The sequence below is a fragment of the Bubalus bubalis genome, chromosome 3 (genome assembly GCF_019923935.1).
Source record: "Bubalus bubalis isolate 160015118507 breed Murrah chromosome 3, NDDB_SH_1, whole genome shotgun sequence".
Taxonomy (NCBI): Eukaryota; Metazoa; Chordata; class Mammalia; order Artiodactyla; family Bovidae; genus Bubalus; species Bubalus bubalis.
This window is the reverse complement of record NC_059159.1, coordinates 114950119-114970620: the sequence shown is the minus strand read 5'-3', so window position 1 is coordinate 114970620 and position 20502 is coordinate 114950119. Positions and strand designations below refer to the sequence as shown.

At 37.4% G+C, this 20502-nt stretch overlaps 1 protein-coding gene across 7 annotated transcripts in view; it reads left to right on the top strand.

Annotated features, from left to right (window-relative positions):
• PRUNE2 (prune homolog 2 with BCH domain) overlaps positions 1-20502 on the top strand; it is a 292193-nt gene that overhangs the window by 41261 nt on the left and 230430 nt on the right. For all 7 annotated transcript variants that reach the window (XM_044939965.2, XM_044939959.2, XM_044939960.2 and 4 more), the window contains exons 2-4: positions 10375-10479; positions 14713-14915; positions 17246-17409. In XM_044939965.2, coding sequence (XP_044795900.1) covers positions 10375-10479; positions 14713-14915; positions 17246-17409 — 472 coding nt within the window. The remainder of the gene's footprint in view (positions 1-10374; positions 10480-14712; positions 14916-17245; positions 17410-20502) is intronic.

Here is a 20502-nt window from a genome sequence, read left to right as displayed (position 1 = left end):
ACATGTCACATTATTCTTAGGCTTTCCTGCAGACCTACTAATTCTGAGTATCAGGGATGGGCTCAGTAATCTGTGTTACAAACAATGTCCTAGTAGATGATCCCAGTGCAATCAGCAAGAGGTTACTGTTACCACAGCCGCATTCTTTTCTTCTGAGAAGCAGGACCCAGAAAGAAAGAGGCAGCCATGTGAAGTAGTGGGGAAAATATTGGAGTACATTTTTCCAGGTCTTTATAGTGATCTAACTCATTTGTCTGATAATAGGTGCTTTGGTTATACTTTATAGATAGTCTATAATTTATCAAATGATTCCTTGGTTGTTATATATTGATGTTGTTTCTTATTTGTTTGTTTTTTCCTTTTGCTTCTATTACAAATATCTGCTTCAACAAATATTTCTCAGGATTTTATTGAATATCCATATTTAACAATGGATTTTGAATTACAATGAGGAATTTAAAATACCCATGTTTATTGGTGATTTTATTTTTATAGAATAGATACCTAGAAGTGAAATAAATGTTGGGTCAAGAAGGGTCAACATTCTGCATCTTAAAGGGTGCTGTCAAATTAGTCCCACATTGGTTGTAGTATTCCTTACTACTGCCTGCTGTCTAACCAGCAGTGGGTGTGAGCATTCCCAATTTTTTTGCCAATTTGATGGGCAAAAAAATTAAATTATTGTTGATCTAATTTGCATTTCCATGACTACTAATGAGGCTGAATTTCTTTTCATTTATTCATTTTTTTCTTCTATTAATTGCCTATTCTCACTTCTACTGATAATTTCGTTAGTTGTCTTTTTCTCAATCAATGTGTAATAACTTTTTTTGTGTTAGAAATATTGCCCTTTTAATAGTAAGATGGTACAAATATTATGCAAATATTATTTCCTACTCTTTATTTTTTATCATTTTCCCCACAGAATTAAGTAGCTAAATCACATATTATATGTATGTATTTTTATTGGGATGTACTTTACATGTAATACTGTATTATATTATACTGTATTCTCAGGAGTATAACAGTGATTCAATATTTGTATTGAATATTTGGGAAAATTTGTATTGATCATGGGAAAATGATCACTATAATAAATCTAATTAACATCCATCACCATAATAATTATAATTTTTTCTTTCTGATGAGAACTTTCAAGATCTAGTCTCTCAGTTCTGTCATTCTTTTTGGCCTATCAAAATTTCACTGCTTTTAAAGATACCTAATAGTGAATGATACATTCAACACCTTAGATTTAAATTTAAATTGCATCATCATCTTTATATGAGTCTAACTATAAGAGAAGTAAATGGATTTCAGTCAAAGCAAGAAACTAAGGCAGAGTCTGACCTGTATTATTGCAATGATTTTCAGAAAACATAGTAGGTAGATTGAGAATAAGATGGTAAGACGGTACAAAGTGTATCATTTATTGCTCTTTAGTGCTTGAAAAGATAATGTCATATTAAATAATGTATGCTTATTGCATACTTAATGCAACTTATTGAACAAGCTGTTCCATAGATGCCCGAGGCCAGAGAACAAAGTAATATCTTATTGATGTTTCCAGAGTTGAATTTGTTAATAATACAGTATTTTAATTCAGCAGTGAGGATAGAATAAACATCCTAAAATGATATGCAGTGAAAAATTCACAAAAAAATATGTCCATATGAAGACACCAGTGTCCATAGGAAAAAAATGACCTAAAGCACTTATAAGTATAATAAATATACTATTAAAGTATTGTTTTGCCTAGCAATAAGGTAATGCTTAAACAGAGCTGAAGATTTGAAAATCAGTTATTTCTGTAGGTGAAAATGCAGATTTCTAGTTTTCTGGTAGGCATTAAAATATTTACATTCTACATTACCCAGAATTATAAAATTCAGAAGTGTATCTTGAAGAAATAACTAGAGATGGGCATAAGAATACTATGTTCCTAATATTTCTTGCAGTCTTACTTATATTATCAAAAAATTAAATATTAAGTTAATTTAAGGTTAACTTAAAGCCACCCATAGACTGGGTGACTTAAATACCGTAAATTTATTTCTCACAGTTCTGAAGACTGGAAGTCCAAGATCAGGGTACTGGCATGGTTGGGTCCTGGTGAGAACCACCTTCTGGAATTACAGAAAGCCTCCTTCTTCTGATCTCACACAATGGAGAGAGATAGAGTGAAATAGAGAGCACAAACACTCTGCTGTTTTATAAGAGCACTAATTTCATCTTGAGAGCCCTACCCTCATGACTAAATCTATACTCAATTATTTTTCAAAGATCTCGTCTCCAAATACCACCACATTGGGGATTAGGGCTTCGACATTTGAGTTTTGAGGTGTGCAATTCAGTTCACAGCAAGATCTAAGCATAGCAAAGAGGTTAAAGACAGCAGAAGGTCAGAAAGCTGTGTGGACCCAGATGTACATCTACATGAGGCTAGATGGAAAAGACTACAGTTCTAAAGTCTGAAAAGAGGAAGGTTGAGAGATTATTAAAATCTGTGAAACCATGGAGGACAGAATTCTGGGACAGACTTAAATAGATGGGGCATCTATTTAAGCTGAAAGGAAGCAGTACTGAAAGGAAATTAAAGGGCTACCCCACCAAGTTGGTAATAAATGTATGGACACAGTTCCCCCAAAAGTGGAATGGCTGAAAATGATAATATGTAGGACAATTCCTAAAGGAGCTCTTCAGAAAAGGTAAGGATTTTGGGGGGATCATCCTTGACCTTTTCTGGTCGAAGCTGTGGAGGAAAAATAATAATGTTGTCCCCCAAAATTGTCCTTTAGGACATTGTCAGTAAGAGGATCTTGAACAAAAATATAAAAAATTAAATGTCTTAAGTAAAATAACAATTCCAGCCCAAATCATTATTATGATTGAGAAAGTATGAAAACCATATATGAAGTCATTTCTTTTGAGAACATTGTATTTGCAAGATGGGTAGCAAACAGGTTGAGGAAGACGGATTCAGCTGAGAACAACAATGAATGTTTGAGTCAGTGTCAAATGCCCAAGCTAAAGGGATCCTGACCCCAAGGGCACTGGGGACCCAGATGCGCACCCAAGAAGAAGGGCCTTGGGCAGTAATAGCTGAGTATAGCTTTTGGCTCCCCCAGTGCCTTCTCACAATGGCCTCTACGTTGGACCATCTAGAAGGGGTACAGATGCGCAGTCTGAGCCACTTATAGCTGAATTTGCTCAGATCGACTCTTGTCCCTTATTTTCCCCAAATGAGAGATACTAAAAGAGGGCCTTCAGCATGTCAAAGAGAGGCTGAAGGAAAATGTTACTGAGGTCAGGTGGGAGGGCGGTGAGCAGGGAGGTTATAGACTATGCTTCTCTGACTTGATTAAGTTTCAGTTTTGTCAGTACTGACTGAGACAATTCAATTATGTCAAAATCATTTGAGTTTCGTCATTGAAAGCTTTTTGCCTTTTCCTAATTTGCTGGTTTATATTCATCTAGTACGTCACCAATTAAATTTGGACATCTATGAGAAAATTAAATATAAACGGTCTATGTCCTGAATTTGTAGATTCTGGTAAATGTTTTTGTTTTTACGCATAACCTGAGGTACAGCTCTTGGAAGAAATCAGTTACAGCCTCCCACTCACTTATTATTATTTATTAACTAACCGTTAGAATGAAACTGGACTAAATGAGGTAGCCAGTGGGCCAGAGTATCCTATTTGGCAATATCATAGAGATTTTAAAAAAGCACATATGATGATTCAAGGAATTCTATATACATAACCAACTCCCACACCCCTCCTTCATACATTGAGATGTATCCTCACAATTGATACCATTAAGCCAGAAAGAATGAAGAATATCTGTAGTTTGGATCATGGAAAGAGGTCCATAGTATACTGTTAAGTGAAAATAGGAAGTCTCTAAAGACTGGGAATAGAAGCACTCCATTTAAAAAAAGAAAATATTTTTAGTTGAAGGATAATTGCTTTATAATATTGTGTTGGTTTCTGCCATACATCAACATGAACCAGTTATAAGTATACATATATCCCCTCCCTCTTGAACTTCCCTCCCATCTCCCATCCCATCCCACCCCTTTAGGTTATTACAGAGTCCTGGTTTGAGGTTTTCTTTTTTTTGTCTTTCTGACTTACTTCACTCTGTATAATAGGCTATAGGTTCATCCACCTCATTAGAACTGACTCAAATGCATTCCTTTTTATGGCTGAGTAATATTCCATTGTATATATGTACCACAGTTTCTTATTTATCTGTTGATGGACATCTAAGTTGCTTTCATGTCCTAGCTATTGTAAGTAGAGAAGAATCCTGTTTTTGTAAAGTATATGTGTCAGCATACTTGTGTAAATTTAAAATGTGGAATATTCAACAATATGTTAACAGTGGTTATCTTTGTTTTATTAATTTTTGTTGTGTCTGACTTTATAATGACATGTATTTTTTTCCTTACCAGAAAAAGAAACAAAAATAAAGAATAAAATACAAAAGTTTCAGTTGGTGGAAGAAATTCCTATGTTTTGGGGACTTTGCATAGAGTGATAAGTTTTCTTCTTTGCTTTTTTAAACTTTTAATTAATGTCATGCTGTTCCCTCCAGCCTGTGCTCCCTCTGAGTCCCAACCTTTTCTCAGATAGTGGTAAGATTATGAGATGTTCAGGAGGTCAGAAGTTCTATACATCATCTTAAACCCAAGGCCAATAACAAAAGGCACCTTGCTCATTTACCAAACAAACAAAGAATGTGACTTTATCCATATCTGACAGAGATGATCAGGGACTTTTGTCCTTGCCTTTGGAGGACCAGGTTGCTCTGGACTCTTTTTGTCCCTGCTGCTCATTTGGCTGTGGTTCGTTATGCATCCCTCCCTCCTGGCTTTCCTGGGGACTGTGACTGGCCTGGAGATAGGGACTGAAGGGGACATTAGTAGCATGTAAGATTTCTTCTTGCCCATCTGTGAGTCTCCTGATTTAGAATCATGGCAGCCTTCAGTACACAGGGTTCTTCTGGGGAGAAACTGAGCCCTTTTCTGTGCCACCCAGAGCCAGCCTCCAGGAAGGAAGACCCCTCATTCTGACCCCTCATTGACTTGGAGTTAGAAGTAGTTGACTGCCAACTGTTTCTATTCCTGGATTTCCTAGGAGATACCATCCAGTAAATTCAAATGACTTCTTTTTCTCTGGCATCTTTGTTTGCTGGTTAAAGATGAGGGACTAAGAAGTAGGCTCTGCATCGGTGTGCAATGAAGGGGACTCTCCAACTTCTGTAGGCTTTGTCTATAATGATCATTTCAATTCATTATTTTTGAAAACATTTGCCTAGGATTTTTAAGAAAAGAGAGTAGAGTAGGATGGGTATGGAGAAACCATAGTAAAACTGTGTTGCAAGGGCTTGTTGACTAAGGTTAGTTGTGGGGCTGTGGATGTAAAGTTCCAGGTGGAACAGCTCTGTTTCTCAGAGGGTGGAGTTATTAAAAAAAAAAAGCAAAAACGATGGAGGGGCCTGAGCTTATGACAGGGCTCTGGAAGCCCTCTCTCTGATCAATGCTGTTTTGATCAGAGTGTGTTTGAAAGTGCTTTGCCTGACAAGTACAATTTGCTTTCATGGGTGGTTGAATCTTAATGCTTAGATATTTCTGTGCTTTTAAAAAGAGGTAAGAAACTTCATGAAGAAATCTCATTATAGTGATGTATAGGATTACACTTTGAAAGCATTTGAAGATTGTGATCTGGAATACTGGCATATTCAATATATTTTCTTTTATATGTTGATTATAAAAAGATTCTGTCCATCTATTCAGAAGTTCAAGGTATAGTATAAGTTGAGTACAGTGTCTATTTCAACCCATTATGAAGATTCCATTTTGTTTTGGGCTTGCTCAGCACTGGATGTAGATAGGAGATGATAAATCTCTGTCTCCTGAGATTCCTTAATGCTTGGTGTGCTTATATCAAGATCAGGGGATGGCTGTTTTCCTGCCAAATCTACTCTCTCCTAGCTGGGAGTTTATAAAGTCACATTTTGAAAATGTATATGCTAGGCAATAACTATTTGTTGGAACATTCTGGGCATTGTCTTACTTTGTACCTTGGCCTGAGATAACTGGAAGTCCCTTTTCTTCACTTTAGATCTTTATTAATATCACCTTCTCAATGAACCTCATCCCAGGGCACCCTAGCCTTCTGCTGCTAAGTCACTTCAGTCGTGTCCGACTCTGTGCGACCCCATAGCCGGCAGCCCACCAGGTTCCCCCGTCCCTCAGATTCTCCAGGCAAGAATACTGGAGTGGGTTGCCATTTCCTTCTCCAATGCATGAAAGTGAAAAGTGAAAGTGAAGTCGCTCAGTCGTGTCTGACTCTTAGCGACCCCATGGACTGCAGCCTACCAGGCTCCTCCATACATGGGATTTTCCAGGCAAGAGTACTGGAGTGGGGTGCCATTGCCTTCTCCAAGCCTTGTATTCATCCTTATCTAATTATTGGCTCTTTTTATCTCCTTGCACTAAAACGCAAGTGCCATGGGGGCTGGGATTTTTGTCTGCTTGGTTCAGTGCTGAATCCTTAGAGATTAGTATAGTGCCTGGGACACAAACAGGATTTTATTAGTTGAATGACAATAATTAATTGAATTGGTAAAATTGTACATATGTCACTTTTATTTGGGCATAATTTGTCTGTTTGCAAATACTCTAGACCCCAATTTGAATTGTGTCAAGGGTCATAGACTTTAAGATTGAGCATCTATGAGTCTATGAATATATGGGGATGTGACGCAGGAAGGGCCCACAGGCCTGCTGTGAGAAGTGCAGGGTGTCATTGTGGTCAGGAGACTCTTCTCAGTCCTGTGAACCAGTTTCATTGTTGCCCCTGCGTGGAGCCATTGATGCAAAGCGCACCAAGTACCTTAAGGATACCCTGTTACCAGCCCCAGACCCCTGAACTCAGTCCCAGACTTTTTTGACCTTCTTTGACCCCTGTTTTTACTCTGATCATCCGGCCAAGGTCATTTGTGGTAGGAAGTTTGAAAGTGGGACCTGTATTCTCTGGCTGTTGACCTCTGTTTTGAAAAGCCAAATCCTGCACATTCCTTTAGTTCACCTACTGGTTGAATTTATGTAACTAATTTCATGTTTTATTCCTCCAAGCAAGCAGAAATCTGTCTAAGCCTGGTTTCTACGATACTTGACTTTTGCTACCCTTTAATTATATCTTAGTGGGTTTGGGTAGGAATCAGGCTCTTAGGAACATCTGGAATGTTTTTTGAGGTTGAGTCTACCATTTTAAGGGTCACCAAAGGAACCTTCTGATTGTGATGTCCCTTTTCTTTAGTCGAACAATTTTAGCCAGCCTGAAATTTCTAGTCATCCTTTTGGATTATGGCATAATTCCTGGAAGGCCTCTTTAAAACGAAAGTATGTTACCTTGGTGAGTAACACATTAACCTGAGAGGACTCATTGGCGTAGATTCGCTATGGAATTGCTAGTGAAGGGGCAGATAGATCCCTGGTAGGATGGCCACCAGAATGTTGAAGGTGGAAAGATAGTGTTGGAGCCTGGGAACTGGGGCGTTGACTGGAGATGGCAGACATAGTAAATGATGCTGGAAGAAGTCATGACTTCGAAGGAACTTGATACATGGGAAGAAGGGGATTCAGGAAACAAATAAGAAAACATGAAGACAGGGATGTGGGCACCAAAAAAAAAAACCAACAAACAACTCTCGAAGGTTTGTGTTGGGATCTTCTACAGCCTGACCAGCAAGTTGATACATGCTTTTTTCTCTTTAAATGAAGAAGGATGAATAAATCCTAATCTTAGAAGATTCCCCAGTTGTGAGAATTGGCCTATCATGTTTGGGCTCACAATTTTATTTAGCTCCTTTCTCTTTCTAATTAATAATTGGTTTGGGCTTGGAAATGCATTGACTCCCAATCTTATTTTCCCCCATGTCTTCTTTGGTGCAAGTTGAATGTTGAATGCAGAGCTGTGCCGAGGAATTACCAAACCTGGACAAGGAGGCAGATAGATCAGCTTTGGACTAATTTTAATGCTATACTTTTATGAAGCCTTGCTGTATTTAACAGGCGTATTTAACATTCTCTTTGCCCCCTCGATTCCCATCCCTGCTCATTTTGTAGATACTGAAGTCATTATGGCATTATTGTGTGATTAGTGCAGGGCAGAAGAGACAGAACTCTTTGTACCGGGTCATGGGCTCTGGGAACAATCCTACTCCTCTAACAGCCTCTACTGACCTATAAAAAGTGTTGTGAATCTTCTTTCTGTCTGCCTTCCAAGAGATATGGGAGGAGAAATGACGTAATGTCTACTTAGACCTTCGAGCTTCTTGGAAGAACAGTCTACAGTAATATGATTTCTTAATGTATTTATTTGTGTTGTAATGGAGTATAATTGCATTTATCCCAATTTCTTTCTATACCTCTAAATCTGACAGTCTTGCACAGGGGAAGCAGTCTGGCTTTGGGAGTAAGAACTGGGTCTAGACTAGAATCCTCCAAAAGTACAAGTGTACTAGCTATAAAGTTATGAGGTTGAGGGAAGGAGGGTGGGACAGGAAGGAGTGGGAGCTACAGGTGGTGATGGGGGGGAGGCAGTGGTTATAATTATCTTCAGAGTGTTTATAACATTTTAAAATCTTATTATTTTACTAAAGATCAACATGTCAATATATTTTAAAATATACATATTTGTTTTAATTTACAATATTGCATACTGGACAACTTATATGCAATATTGATCCTGCCATCATTCTCTATGTTCGTAGGCTATTTGATTGAGCCTCCTCCAAGATTTACCTTATTATGTTCCTCAGGCCACAGGTTGGTTGTTGAATAACTAATTTCTGAGTCTGATATGGTAGTTCTCTACAAACACCAACACGTTTATAGATTCAGTTGTAAGACGCCTAGTAAGTTACTAAATAATCCTTTTTCTTTGTCTGTAGAAAAAGGAATAACAAGTGTTTTTTTTTATTGAAATAATCAATTAAACAAAATCAAATAACCAATTGAACAGTGGATTTTTTGAGTAGCTTTTTGAGCAGTATTACAATTGAGTTGGCTTTCTAGTAAGTCGTGAAAAGAGAAATTAAAGCAAAGGACGAAAAGCTGAGGACGTATACGTAAGCATCGTCCCTGACAATCCATAAATATGTCGGTTTAGGTTACCCTTATCGTTATTGGACAGTTTTGTTGTGGAATTTTCTGGTTGTGATTGATTCTTTAGCACTTCTAATCCAGTGTTTTATAAGGAGGTCAGCCTTCTATAAAGAATTTTAAGCAACTGTTGAGTTAACCAGGAAAGAAAACAGTATGTATGTCTTCTCTTTCAGAGAGGTGACAATATACACTCTTTAATAGCAACTGATTTGTATTTTTGGAGCAATAATACTGATCATATTACTTTCTATGGAGGGAAGAAAAGCATTACAACAATTTTTATTTGTTAAATTATAGAATATAATGCAGAGCAAGCGTATCCTGTCACTCAAAATGTGGCATGAAAAAAATAAATTTCTACCAAATAGTGTTGCACACCAGGGACATAGGAAAAAAGTCATTTTTTCTCTCAAAGTGAGAAGAACATCTTGTGTAAGGAAATGATATAAAATACTATGGAACTGTTCTTTAGACAGAAATAATCTTTTACTAAAAAGTGTTGACTTGGATATATAGTTCATATCAAGTTACTTTGTGGATGATCTTAATACAACCACATTTTTGTTGGAGGAGGTCATTGAGAGCATGTGACTACCAGTTGACCTGAGAGCTAGACTCTGGCAATTGGAGGTTCCTCTTCCCCTCCCCTGTCCTTGAAATGTACAATCTTCCCATCAATCCCACAGCAGGAAATATTTTTATGGATACAGCCTTGAGTGAACAATGTGTTGTTGAGATCATGTGTCACGGAAGCCAGTTAAGGCCTCTACATAAACTTTTAAGATTCTGGTGGGCAGGTGTGGAGATATACCTGTCTTGTGGCTGCCCAAGGCAAGCCTTGTAAGTAGATTCCCTTGCTTATTGAGCCTGCCACCCACCCGTCTGGAGTGGGCTGCATCTTCTTCAGTCTCCCCTTGTTCTCTGTATATGGGGTCCAGTTTCAGGTTTCACCCAGGAAAGTTCCCAAGGTTGTGAACTGACAATTTTCTGTTCTTGACAACTAACTAAAATTTGAATGAGCATTTCTGAATGTTAAACATGTTGTACCATTTTAGGCCCTTATTTAAAACAGTTATGAGCTTTTGCAATTGTGTCCGAATATAGCTAAGGCATACATACTTTAAAAAGTTGAAAAATATCCACTTATGTTAATCTGTTGTTAAATTGTGATGTTTTATTTGAATTTGTTTCAGAATCGAAGCAAACGTTTGGAGAAGGTCCATGTGGTTATTGGACACAAATCCTGTGATTTGGATTCTCTCATTTCTGCCTTCACATATGCTTACTTTCTAGACAAGGTGAGTGGAAAGAAGGTCATGTATTTTTTAAGAAATTCCTTATTTATTTTTAATTTTCGGCTGTGCTGGTCTTTCTGTAGTTGCAGAGAGCAGGGACTCCTCTAGTTGTGGTGTGTGGGCTTCTTCCTGCGGTGGCTTCTCTTGTTCTGGAGCACAGGCTCTAGGGTACTTGGGCTTCAGTAGGTGTAGCTCCTGGACTCTAGAGAACAGGCTTAATAGTTGTGGTGCACAGGCTTAGTTGCTCCATGGTATCTTCCCAGATCAGGGGTTGAACCTCTGTCCCCTGCACTGGTGGGTGGATTCTTTGCTACTGAGCCACCAGGGAACCCCAAGATTATGCTTTTTATATTTGAATTATGATGTAACTTTTATAAACAGATGTTTTCTGGAAAAACAAGGAAGCTACTAACTTAATTTTTCATGTTCTGGTTTATTGTTGCAAAGAATAATATATTATAATTAATTAATCAACAAATATTTATTGGTCACTTACTACATGTTAGGCATTGTTCTAATTATTTCTTACTGAGTCTCTGCATAAATATTTATTTCAATAGGATCGATTTTTTTCAAATAAAAAATTTAAAAATGTTATAATTGTTGATTACTTTTGTGGAAATTCAGAGAACTGACAAAAGTAAGTGTCAGAATTTCTTGTTTGCCTTTATCATTCTTGTTGGATAATCTTGCCTTTGGGAGTAGAAAAATATGTGCAGAATAATCTGTGAACATTACAAGAAGTATAGAGCACACTGGCTGGAATTTTCAGTAATAGAGGTGTTACCTTCCACATCTGTATTCTGTTTTTGCCTCTTAGCCTGACTTTGTACAGCAAGGTCATTCTCAGTTAACAATAATCTCCTTTGAGTCAGAGTCTTCGTACTCTGTGAAGCCATACTATAACATGCCAGTGGAGGTGGAAAAGACCTTTCTTTAAGTAAATTGTTTAAAAATATCCATTCCATAAATTCATCAACCCATATTGAAGCATCACTTTAAAGCCTAAAAAAGTATATTATGAGTGTCTTGGTGCTATGTCTAATTTCACGCAATTTTTAGTTTTCTGGAGTGCAATTTGTTTTACTCCAATTTTGTTTGGATCCTTGACTCTGATGGTGTGCATAGCTGATCTACAATGATTTACATTCCCATGAAACCTAGCCTTCCAGAATGAGCCGTAGGTGGCAAGAATGACTTTAGGGCAGCAGCTGACGAAGTGCCAGGTAAAATATTCCGATGTCGACATATGACTTTCTATCAGATTTATCTTAAAATTTGCTAAACTTTACAAGGGAGATTAATTGGTATGAAGAGAGAAATGTGCCTGTGTCAAGACATGCATTTAAATACTAATCTTATTAACGGGATTTTTTTTCTTATTTATTTTGTATTGACGTATAGTTAATTTTCAGTATTGTGTTCAAGAGTACAGCAAAGTGATTCAGTTACTTTGCTGTACACTTGATTTTCAGATTCTTTTCCATTATGTCACAAGATATTAAGTATAATTCCCTGTGCTATACAGTAGGTCCTTGTTGATTACCTATTATATATATATTAATATGTATCTGTTAATCCAAAACTCCTAATTTATCTCCCCCAAGTCCTGCCCACCCTTAAGTGGGTTTTTTGACTTCTAGGAAAAAAGCATTGCTTGTCTTGAGAACATTAGAGTTGCCTGAACCAGAGTGGTTTTTAGACTGATCATGGTATGGATTCTTTTTTTTTTTTCCTTAATGGGGATCAGAGAGGTTGCCTTAGGTTGTGGAGTTATTGCTCAAAATCTCACAACTTTGTCCAGAGGAAAGTTTCTTTCTTATTTTCTATGCCACAGTGAACCACTGATACCCTTGTGCAGTCATTAGAATGCGTGTGTGCACACACACACACCTACCCACTCACTCCCCCCACACATAGAATCCTTCACAGGGACAGATCTTAAGTCTTCAAGGAACTACAGTTTACACCTACTTAAAGGAGGAAAAGTTTTCCTAAATTCATCCTTCTGTCTATGAAATGAACATGTCAGATTACCATGTCATGGACTCTTCGAAAGTCATATAATAATAATAACAGCATTGCCACTAACTTTGATGTCTTGAATGAATATAATAACATCCAGCAAAAGGAGTGGGCAAAGTAGTTGTCATAGTACAATAAGGAGATGTGTGGCCTCTTTTCTCCTTCCAAGACTCACTACTAAGCATGGGGACAAATATGGAATTACTGAAGGGTCACATACTGGGAGCTTGTTAAGCTCTGTGTCTTCCTCTTAATTTGCTGCACCCTGCTCCCATCATGGGTCTGCATCTTCATTTTAATTTTTCCTAAGAACCTGGCTACTCCGTCTCAAAGTATGAACACATAGAAGGACAGGGTTTGCAGCTTCGCATGTCTGACTCTGTTTAATTACTTTTCACTCTGGTAGGTAAGCCCCATTCTATGGAGGGGAAAACTGAGGCTCAGAGAGGAAAATGGCTTTCTCAAAGTCAGACAGAAGAGTTGGGTTAGTTTTTCTGACCCCCACTCCAGAATAGGTCCTGCCAGAACAGGCTCAGACTGCATGGCTCTTGACTTAAGTTTCAGTATCAGGACTGCAGTATAACTCTAGCAATTAATAAGGAAAAACATTTTGTTGTGCATAAACTGGTAATGATTATTACATGGTTGTGATTCTGTATTAGCCTGATAGGTGGGATAAAACCCATCTTGTTGGAATGGCTTTGTATACCATAGTAGTAGGTGATTCATTTATTTCACTCGACAAATATGTATTAAACATCTGTTTTGTGCCAGACCATTTTATGCACTTAGAAACATGAACAAAACTGACAAAAATCCCTGCTAGGAAGGAGAGATGGATGATAAAGATGTTAAGACTGTGTAATAAACACTGTGCTTGTGAAAGAGCTAGTGATGATGTGAGAACAAAGGCCATTTAGTTTAGGCAAAAATCCAGTCTTTCCAAACCCCACATTCTCGCAGTGATATTTAGGGTTTATTGCTATAGAGTTATAGTACTTTTTTTTATTTTTTATTTTTAAACTTTACATAATTGTATTAGTTTTGCCAAATATCCAAATGAATCCGCCACAGGTATACATGTGTTCCCCATCCTGAACCCTCCTCCCTCCTCCCTCCCCATACCATCCCTCTGGGTCGTCCCAGTGCACTAGCCCCAAGCATCCAGTATCGTGCATCGAGCACCTTCATTTTCAAAATTCTCATGGAAAAATAAGTTTATTATTGTGAATCTGAAATTCTCTAATGTCTACCCATCTCCAGTTTCCCCCATCATTACAGTTTTTTTTTAAAGAGGTTTGTTAACATAATATTTTTTTTAAGATATAAAACATTAATAGAAATCACAATCTGGTAGTCTGTGAGCCAAATCTCGAGTTTTCATTAACCTACACAGTGTTTTTAATTAAAAGGTTTATTGTGACATTGTAACAATTAAACATCACAGATAACACCCCCACATCTAGATTTGTAGATTCTCTTGAGTAATTGAAGGATTTGCCTATCCTGGACTGGGCATTCTTTGCATGGAATCAATTGACTGGAGCTGAGTGGGAGGCATCCCATATAGATGTGACATCCAGGTCTTTCTGCGTCAGTGCAGTTTTTACCTGGAGCTTCCCTGTTGGCTCAGCTGGTAAAGAAGCCACCTACCAAAGAAGACACAAGAGACACCAATTTGATCCCTGGGTTAGGAAGCTCCCCTGGAGAAGGAAACGGCAACACACTCTAGTATTCTTGCCTAGAAATTTCCATGGACAGGAGAGCCTGGCGGGCTATGGTCCATAGGGTCACAAAGAGTTGGACACGACAGAGCGCACACACGCACACACACACAGTCTTCCCCTGCCCTGCGGTCATCATTCTAATTTTTTGCTGATTCCATAAAATGGGCAGATTTGTTTCCTATGAAGAAGAAAATGTATATATTTTAAAATTGTGGAGAGGGTGAAATGAGACATGAAAAATTTCAAGAAAGGCAGGAGAAGTTTCATGTGGAGTAACAAGAGATTAACAAAAATTAGGGACCACTTAATCCATGGAAAATGCTCTGCTCATTGGGTTCAGGAAAAACTGGTTATGAATGTAAAGTGGTTTAGCGAGACCAAAGGATCTTCATTCCCTTCCCAGTTACCCTCTGGCTTGAGAAAACGTAGTTGTATTTTATCCTCCTGCTGCTGTCAGTGATTCAGCCAACTTTTTTCTTGGTAGGTCAGCCCACCAGGGGTTCTCTGTTTGCCCGTGCTGAACATACCGAGAACTGAATTCAATTACTTCACTGAAACAAGGTTTATTTTAGAAGAGCTAAATATCTCTGAATCATCCCACATATTCCGAGATGAAATTAATCTGCATCAGCTAAATAATGAAGGGAAGTTATCTCTAACACTTGTTGGCAGCAACGTACTGGCAAGGTAAGGCTCTGGAAGGAGGTTTGATATTTTATAAAAGATTTTTCTGTGCCAAGTATTACCTTGTTCAGGTTTTTTTTCTGTGATTTGGGAAGATGTATTAAAGGCAGAGGACATTTTGAAGAAAGGGAATGTGTTTTTTCTCTTAGAGCAAAATTGCGCTTTGCCAAACCTCTATTTTCACTTTGGCGTTTCAGATATGACATCTTTGAGTGGAAAATACTTATAAAATAGACCAAAATTTTAATTTTAAATCATTTCAAACACTTTCTTATAGCAACGCGACAGTCCTTTATACTGATGCTGAAAATGTATAATGAAGATTGAAATTAACACTAAATAAAACTGAAAATTCTTAAGAAAGAAATCTTGGTAGTGAAATGGAAAATTATGTACATGGGCTAGGAAAGCCATTCAATCATTGGCTCCTTTAGTCATAGCATTTACTATAAAAGCAGGATGGATTCTATAAAGTTCATGTAATTTGAACTCATTTTATGGTCAAGACACATGAAACCCATTCGCAAATGACTTGCCCAAAGTACCACATGCAGTTAATAGAAGAGTTTGGATGAGAACACAGATCTGTTTCCTTCAGTAAGTACTTAGGAGTTGCTAACTGGATCTACAGATATTATACATAAAGATATTATACATAAATTTGTCTTATTTCCTGACTTCACAGTTCTTACAACTCATCACAAAAAGTCCCATTTCGATAAGCTCTCTGCTGCTAGTGAGTGAAGAGTCCCCAGTTAAACATCTCAGCCCTCTGAGGTGATAGTTTTTTGCACACTTTGCCCATTTGCTAATCATTGATATGGCATTCACCCATGGACATTGACCTTAGTATACATGAAATAAAATGTACAAGTATCTGATTTTTTACCTAACTTTCTTAAGGAAGCATATTTAGGTATGAATGCATTGTATTGTCAGTTGTGAAGTTCATTCAGTTATAAAGAGTTTGGAAAATGATCTGCCTCTGTAGGGTTGTTTTTATCCCCATAATACTCAAAACACTCAAAATTCTTTTTAATAATACTTATTAATTAGTTGTTAACTGGCTGAGAGTTATTCATAGGTTATTTGACTGACTTCCATTATCATTGTTCAGGTTGATCATGTACTTGACTAAATTTGTGCGTTAACTTTTTCAAACTAACTATAACACAAGGAGATATGGAAAGAAGCAATGCAGGACGCCGAAGAAGGGAACTATGAAATTTATGTCAGTTAAGATTTTAGGAAGAGTTTTGTTACTGATTAAAATGGAAACATTTATTCTGGTTTTGAGACTGAAGTTGTGAAGCCTTGCTTTGGGATTGTTTATGAAATAGAATGTTTTTCAAAAATAAACTGCTATTTTCATTTCCTTCATTGCCATTCTTTGAGTTTTGGCACACAGAATCCGGTCAGTTTTATCAACCTCTGTCTTCCTGCCTTTGATAAAAGCCAACTATATCTCATATAAAAAGAATGATGTAGAAATAAATAAGCTAGAAGTATTTTTTTCCAGCAACATAACTGAATGTGTAAGTTTTGGATCCAGATAGTTAAGAGTTTAAATGTAAGTAGTCTACTTACTAGGGCTGGCTCAGTGGTAAAGAATCTACACACCAAGCAGGCAATGTGGGTTTGATCCCTGGGTTGGGAAGATCCCCTGGAGAAGGAAATGGCAACCCATGCCAGTTCTTGCCTGGAAAATGCTATGGACAGAAGAGCCTGTCTGGCTACAGTCCATAGGGTTGCAAAGTGTCAGACTAAATAGCAATAGCAGCAGCAGCAGTCTTACTAGCTGTGTGGCCTTGGTCACTGTTATTTAATTTTATTTTTACACAATATTTAAAGGTTACAATCCATTTACAGTTTTTACCAAGTATTGGTCATATTCCCTGTGTTTGTAATGGTCACATTTCTTAACCTTTTCGTGCTTTTTTTTCCCACCTGTAAAAATAAGAATTTTAATAGAACCCATTGAGTAGAGTCAGTTTATAGTATAAAATGTAATAATATTGAGAAAGTATTTATTACAGTGTCCATCCTATAGTGGAAACTCAGTAAATGTTAGCTATAGCAATGATTATTATTGTTTTTATTATTATTTTCCAACAGCCAAACAAGAGGTGGAAGTGCTAAGGTGTGAAGGTCTTCAAAGACTCTTGGGGATGTAATTAATTAAAATGAAATGTGAAAACACATAAAGAATAAGTCATGTGAACTTATTTTTGGTTATTAAGAGGAAGTCATTTGTGTGGAAATAGAGATTAAATAATTCCAGAAAGTAATAAAATATGCCCTCTTTCTCCTCCTCTCCTCCATTTGCTTTCCAGTGAGGACAAAGCTTTAGAATCAGCAGTTGTCAAGGTCATTAATCCGGCGGATCAGGGCGACAACGGCTTTGAGTTCCGAGAGTCTTCATCGTCTCTGGTGGTGAAAGAGATCCTCCAGGAGGCTCCTGAGCTCATCACCGAGCAGCTGGCTCATCTGCTCAGAGGTGAGAGATGACTCTTTCCATTAAATACTGGAAGGCTTGATGGAGTGTCTCTAGACTCACTCATGCATAAAGAGTGTGATCCATTCTTGGGTTAACAGTCCCTTTCAAGACCACGGGAAGCTTCAGCAGAGAGGCAGGGAGTAAAGAGTTTGTTAAAGAGTAGCATTATATTGAATATTAAAAACGTACATTTAGAAATAGGCATGAAGGATCTTTGCTGTTTCACCAGACAGGAATATTAAATGTTCCCACTCCACAACAGCATGGATATGGGCTGGATTTCCACATTCTTTCATTGAAATGTCTCCTGGCACTGATCCACACTCGTTTATATAATACTACTTGGATGGCAAAGTCACCTGCCTTCCTTTTGATGATACTGTGCAGGACTTTTATGGTTAAACTGCCACCTCCTTCTTTCCCCATCAGGTAGTGTTTTCCATCTTCACCCACTTAGCTTTAAGCACTGTGTTCTCAGCACACTGTCATCCATTACCCTCCTCATCTCTTTTTCATCTTCCTCAGTGGGGTCTATCACTTCTAAACAGTGGTTTCTAAGCTGGAAATTGTCCATTGACTTTGGTGCCACAAAATTACCACAAAAATTCCATATTGTTTCATGTAGGACATTTTTGAGTTTTATATAAAGCTGTTTTTCCTCCTTTCAACAATCCATCTTGAACATGATAGACCAAGTTTTTCTCAGGACTGTTTGACACAGAGAAGTGAAAAACAGTGATTAACAGGCTGAAACAATTAAAAAAAGAAAGAGAAGTCCAAGAATATGGTGACAACTCCTTTAAGGCTTTTTTTCCCCCTTTTTCCTTTGCTTCCTCTGCCTCTACCAGAATTTGGAGGGAAAAGGATCCAGGACTTCTATAGTTCCTATAAATGTCTTAGAACCAATGGCCCCAGTCAACCTGTTTTAAATACTTTTCTGGCTATGGACATCTGCAAAACTGCTCTCTGGGAAACTGTGCCTTCAACTAAACTAAGTAACCACAACCATTTATCTCTGACAGAACAGAAGGGAAATAAAGGCAATTGGGGATCTTGGCCAAAAGTTAAGTTGCAAATATGTGGTGCAGGCAAACACTAGAGAATATGTTTTTTTTTTTTTTTTTTTTTTTTTTTTTTTTAAATTTTATTTTATTTTTAAACTTTACATAACTGTATTAGATTTGCCAAATATCAAAATGAATCCACCACAGGTATACATGTGTTCCCCATCCTGAACCCTCTAATTATTCTGAAACTAAGAAGTTTTGTTTATTGTTCAAAAAGATACATGTGTCATTTAGTAGGGAAAAATGTATTCAATGAACAGTTCAGCATGATTTTCCATAAGTAATAAGGTAATATCAAACTGTAGTACTTGGAACAAAGATATGACTTTGTTGCTGATAATGACAATGATAATGATGATAATAATGGTGACATTCAGATTTAGGGAATTAGAATCTTGTGGCTCAGATGGTAAAGAATCTGCGGGCAATGCAGGAGACACAGGTTCGATCCTTGGGTCAGGAAGATCCTCTGGAGAAGGGAACAGCTACCCACTCTAGTATTCTTGTCTGGAGAATTTCACAGACAGGAGTGTGGTGGGCTACAGTCTGTGGGGTTGCCAAGAATTGGACGTGACACGTCCAGTTAGACATGAGGAACCAAGCCTTTGATGGATATTATACTTTAGACCCTCTTGTTAGTTACCTTAGTTTTAGTTTGCAGAGTTGCCAAGAATTAGAACTATGGTAAAGGACCTTGTTTTCTTTTTTTATCATGAGAGATTTTTCATAACTTTGGGTTTGAAGGGGCCTTGGGAAGCTGGCAGAATAAGACTGTCACTTCCTTGTTGCTTGGAAATTGGAATTTGGACAGATACAGTCCCTTTCCCTGTGAAGACTGCCAACACAGACTCTGTCATGAGAAAGCCAAGGTTGCTGAAGCCTGGCGGTAGAAGACATGGGTGGTTTAACATAGTAGAAAGAGAGCTCTGGAGACCTTTGACTGAAGCATGGCACGTGCTTATGCATGTATACATTATGTGGAGGGGAGGTGGAACATTTTGGAACAGTTTGGCCAAGATGAACTGAAGAATGATGATCCCATGGGTTTGACTTTAAAAAGGTAACCTAAGTGTTTGGAGCAAGAAGGGCAGTGGCCGCTTTTTAAAAGCTCCTGACTTTAATAAATATAAGAAAGGAATCAAGTTGAATTTTGCTATACTCACTAAACTGAAAATTAGATTTTATGGCTTTCTAATCATGTATTAACACCAAACCTAAAGGAGTGTTTTAAAGGGAATTCTTTTTTATATGCCTATACATAATTTTAGGATTCATTATTTTCATAATGTAATTCTTTCTAAAGGGTTTTCTGTAGAAACATCTATGATTTATTTTGCATTTTGGGGTGCTCAAAATGATCATTAATTTGATACACATTTCTAGACCATGTATTATGCATTCTTCTAGGTCTTGAAGGGATGCAAATTTCCACACACACCTTTGCCATAAAGAATTTTGAAAAATGTTTGTTTCCAGATGTCATGAAGTTAAATATTTAGTTAAGATTTGACTTGCTATACACTGAAGCAAATACATCGCTGGTTTGGAGACTTTCATGTCATCAATGCCTTCTTAGGGACAGCATGTTTGTGTAATATTAGAGGTCCTTTTCTACTGTTTTCATGAGAAAAGTGCCGAGTAACCAAAATACTTTTGCAAAGTCTTAAAGTAATCATGAGGCAAAAAAAAAAAAAAAAAAAAAAATTTAGTCAAGACTTGAAATAGTCCTTGAAAGCATCATAATTGAACCTCTATGGAAGATATGTTATTATAAACTTTGTGCCAAAAAAACCTGAATATACTCCAAACTAAGTACTTTGCCAGTCTAACTGTTCTTTGCCTTTCATTCTCATGGTCACACCCTAAAATCCATCATGCTAAGGCTGGTGTGCTGTAAATGGATTTCTTAAGCCAAGATATTGATCCCCTCAGTCCTTGGAGAGGGCCCTTAGTATGCCTCTTAACCTGGTATACTGAAAAAAAAAAAAAAAAAAACCCTGTAATTTTCAGTGTATTCTTTAATGTG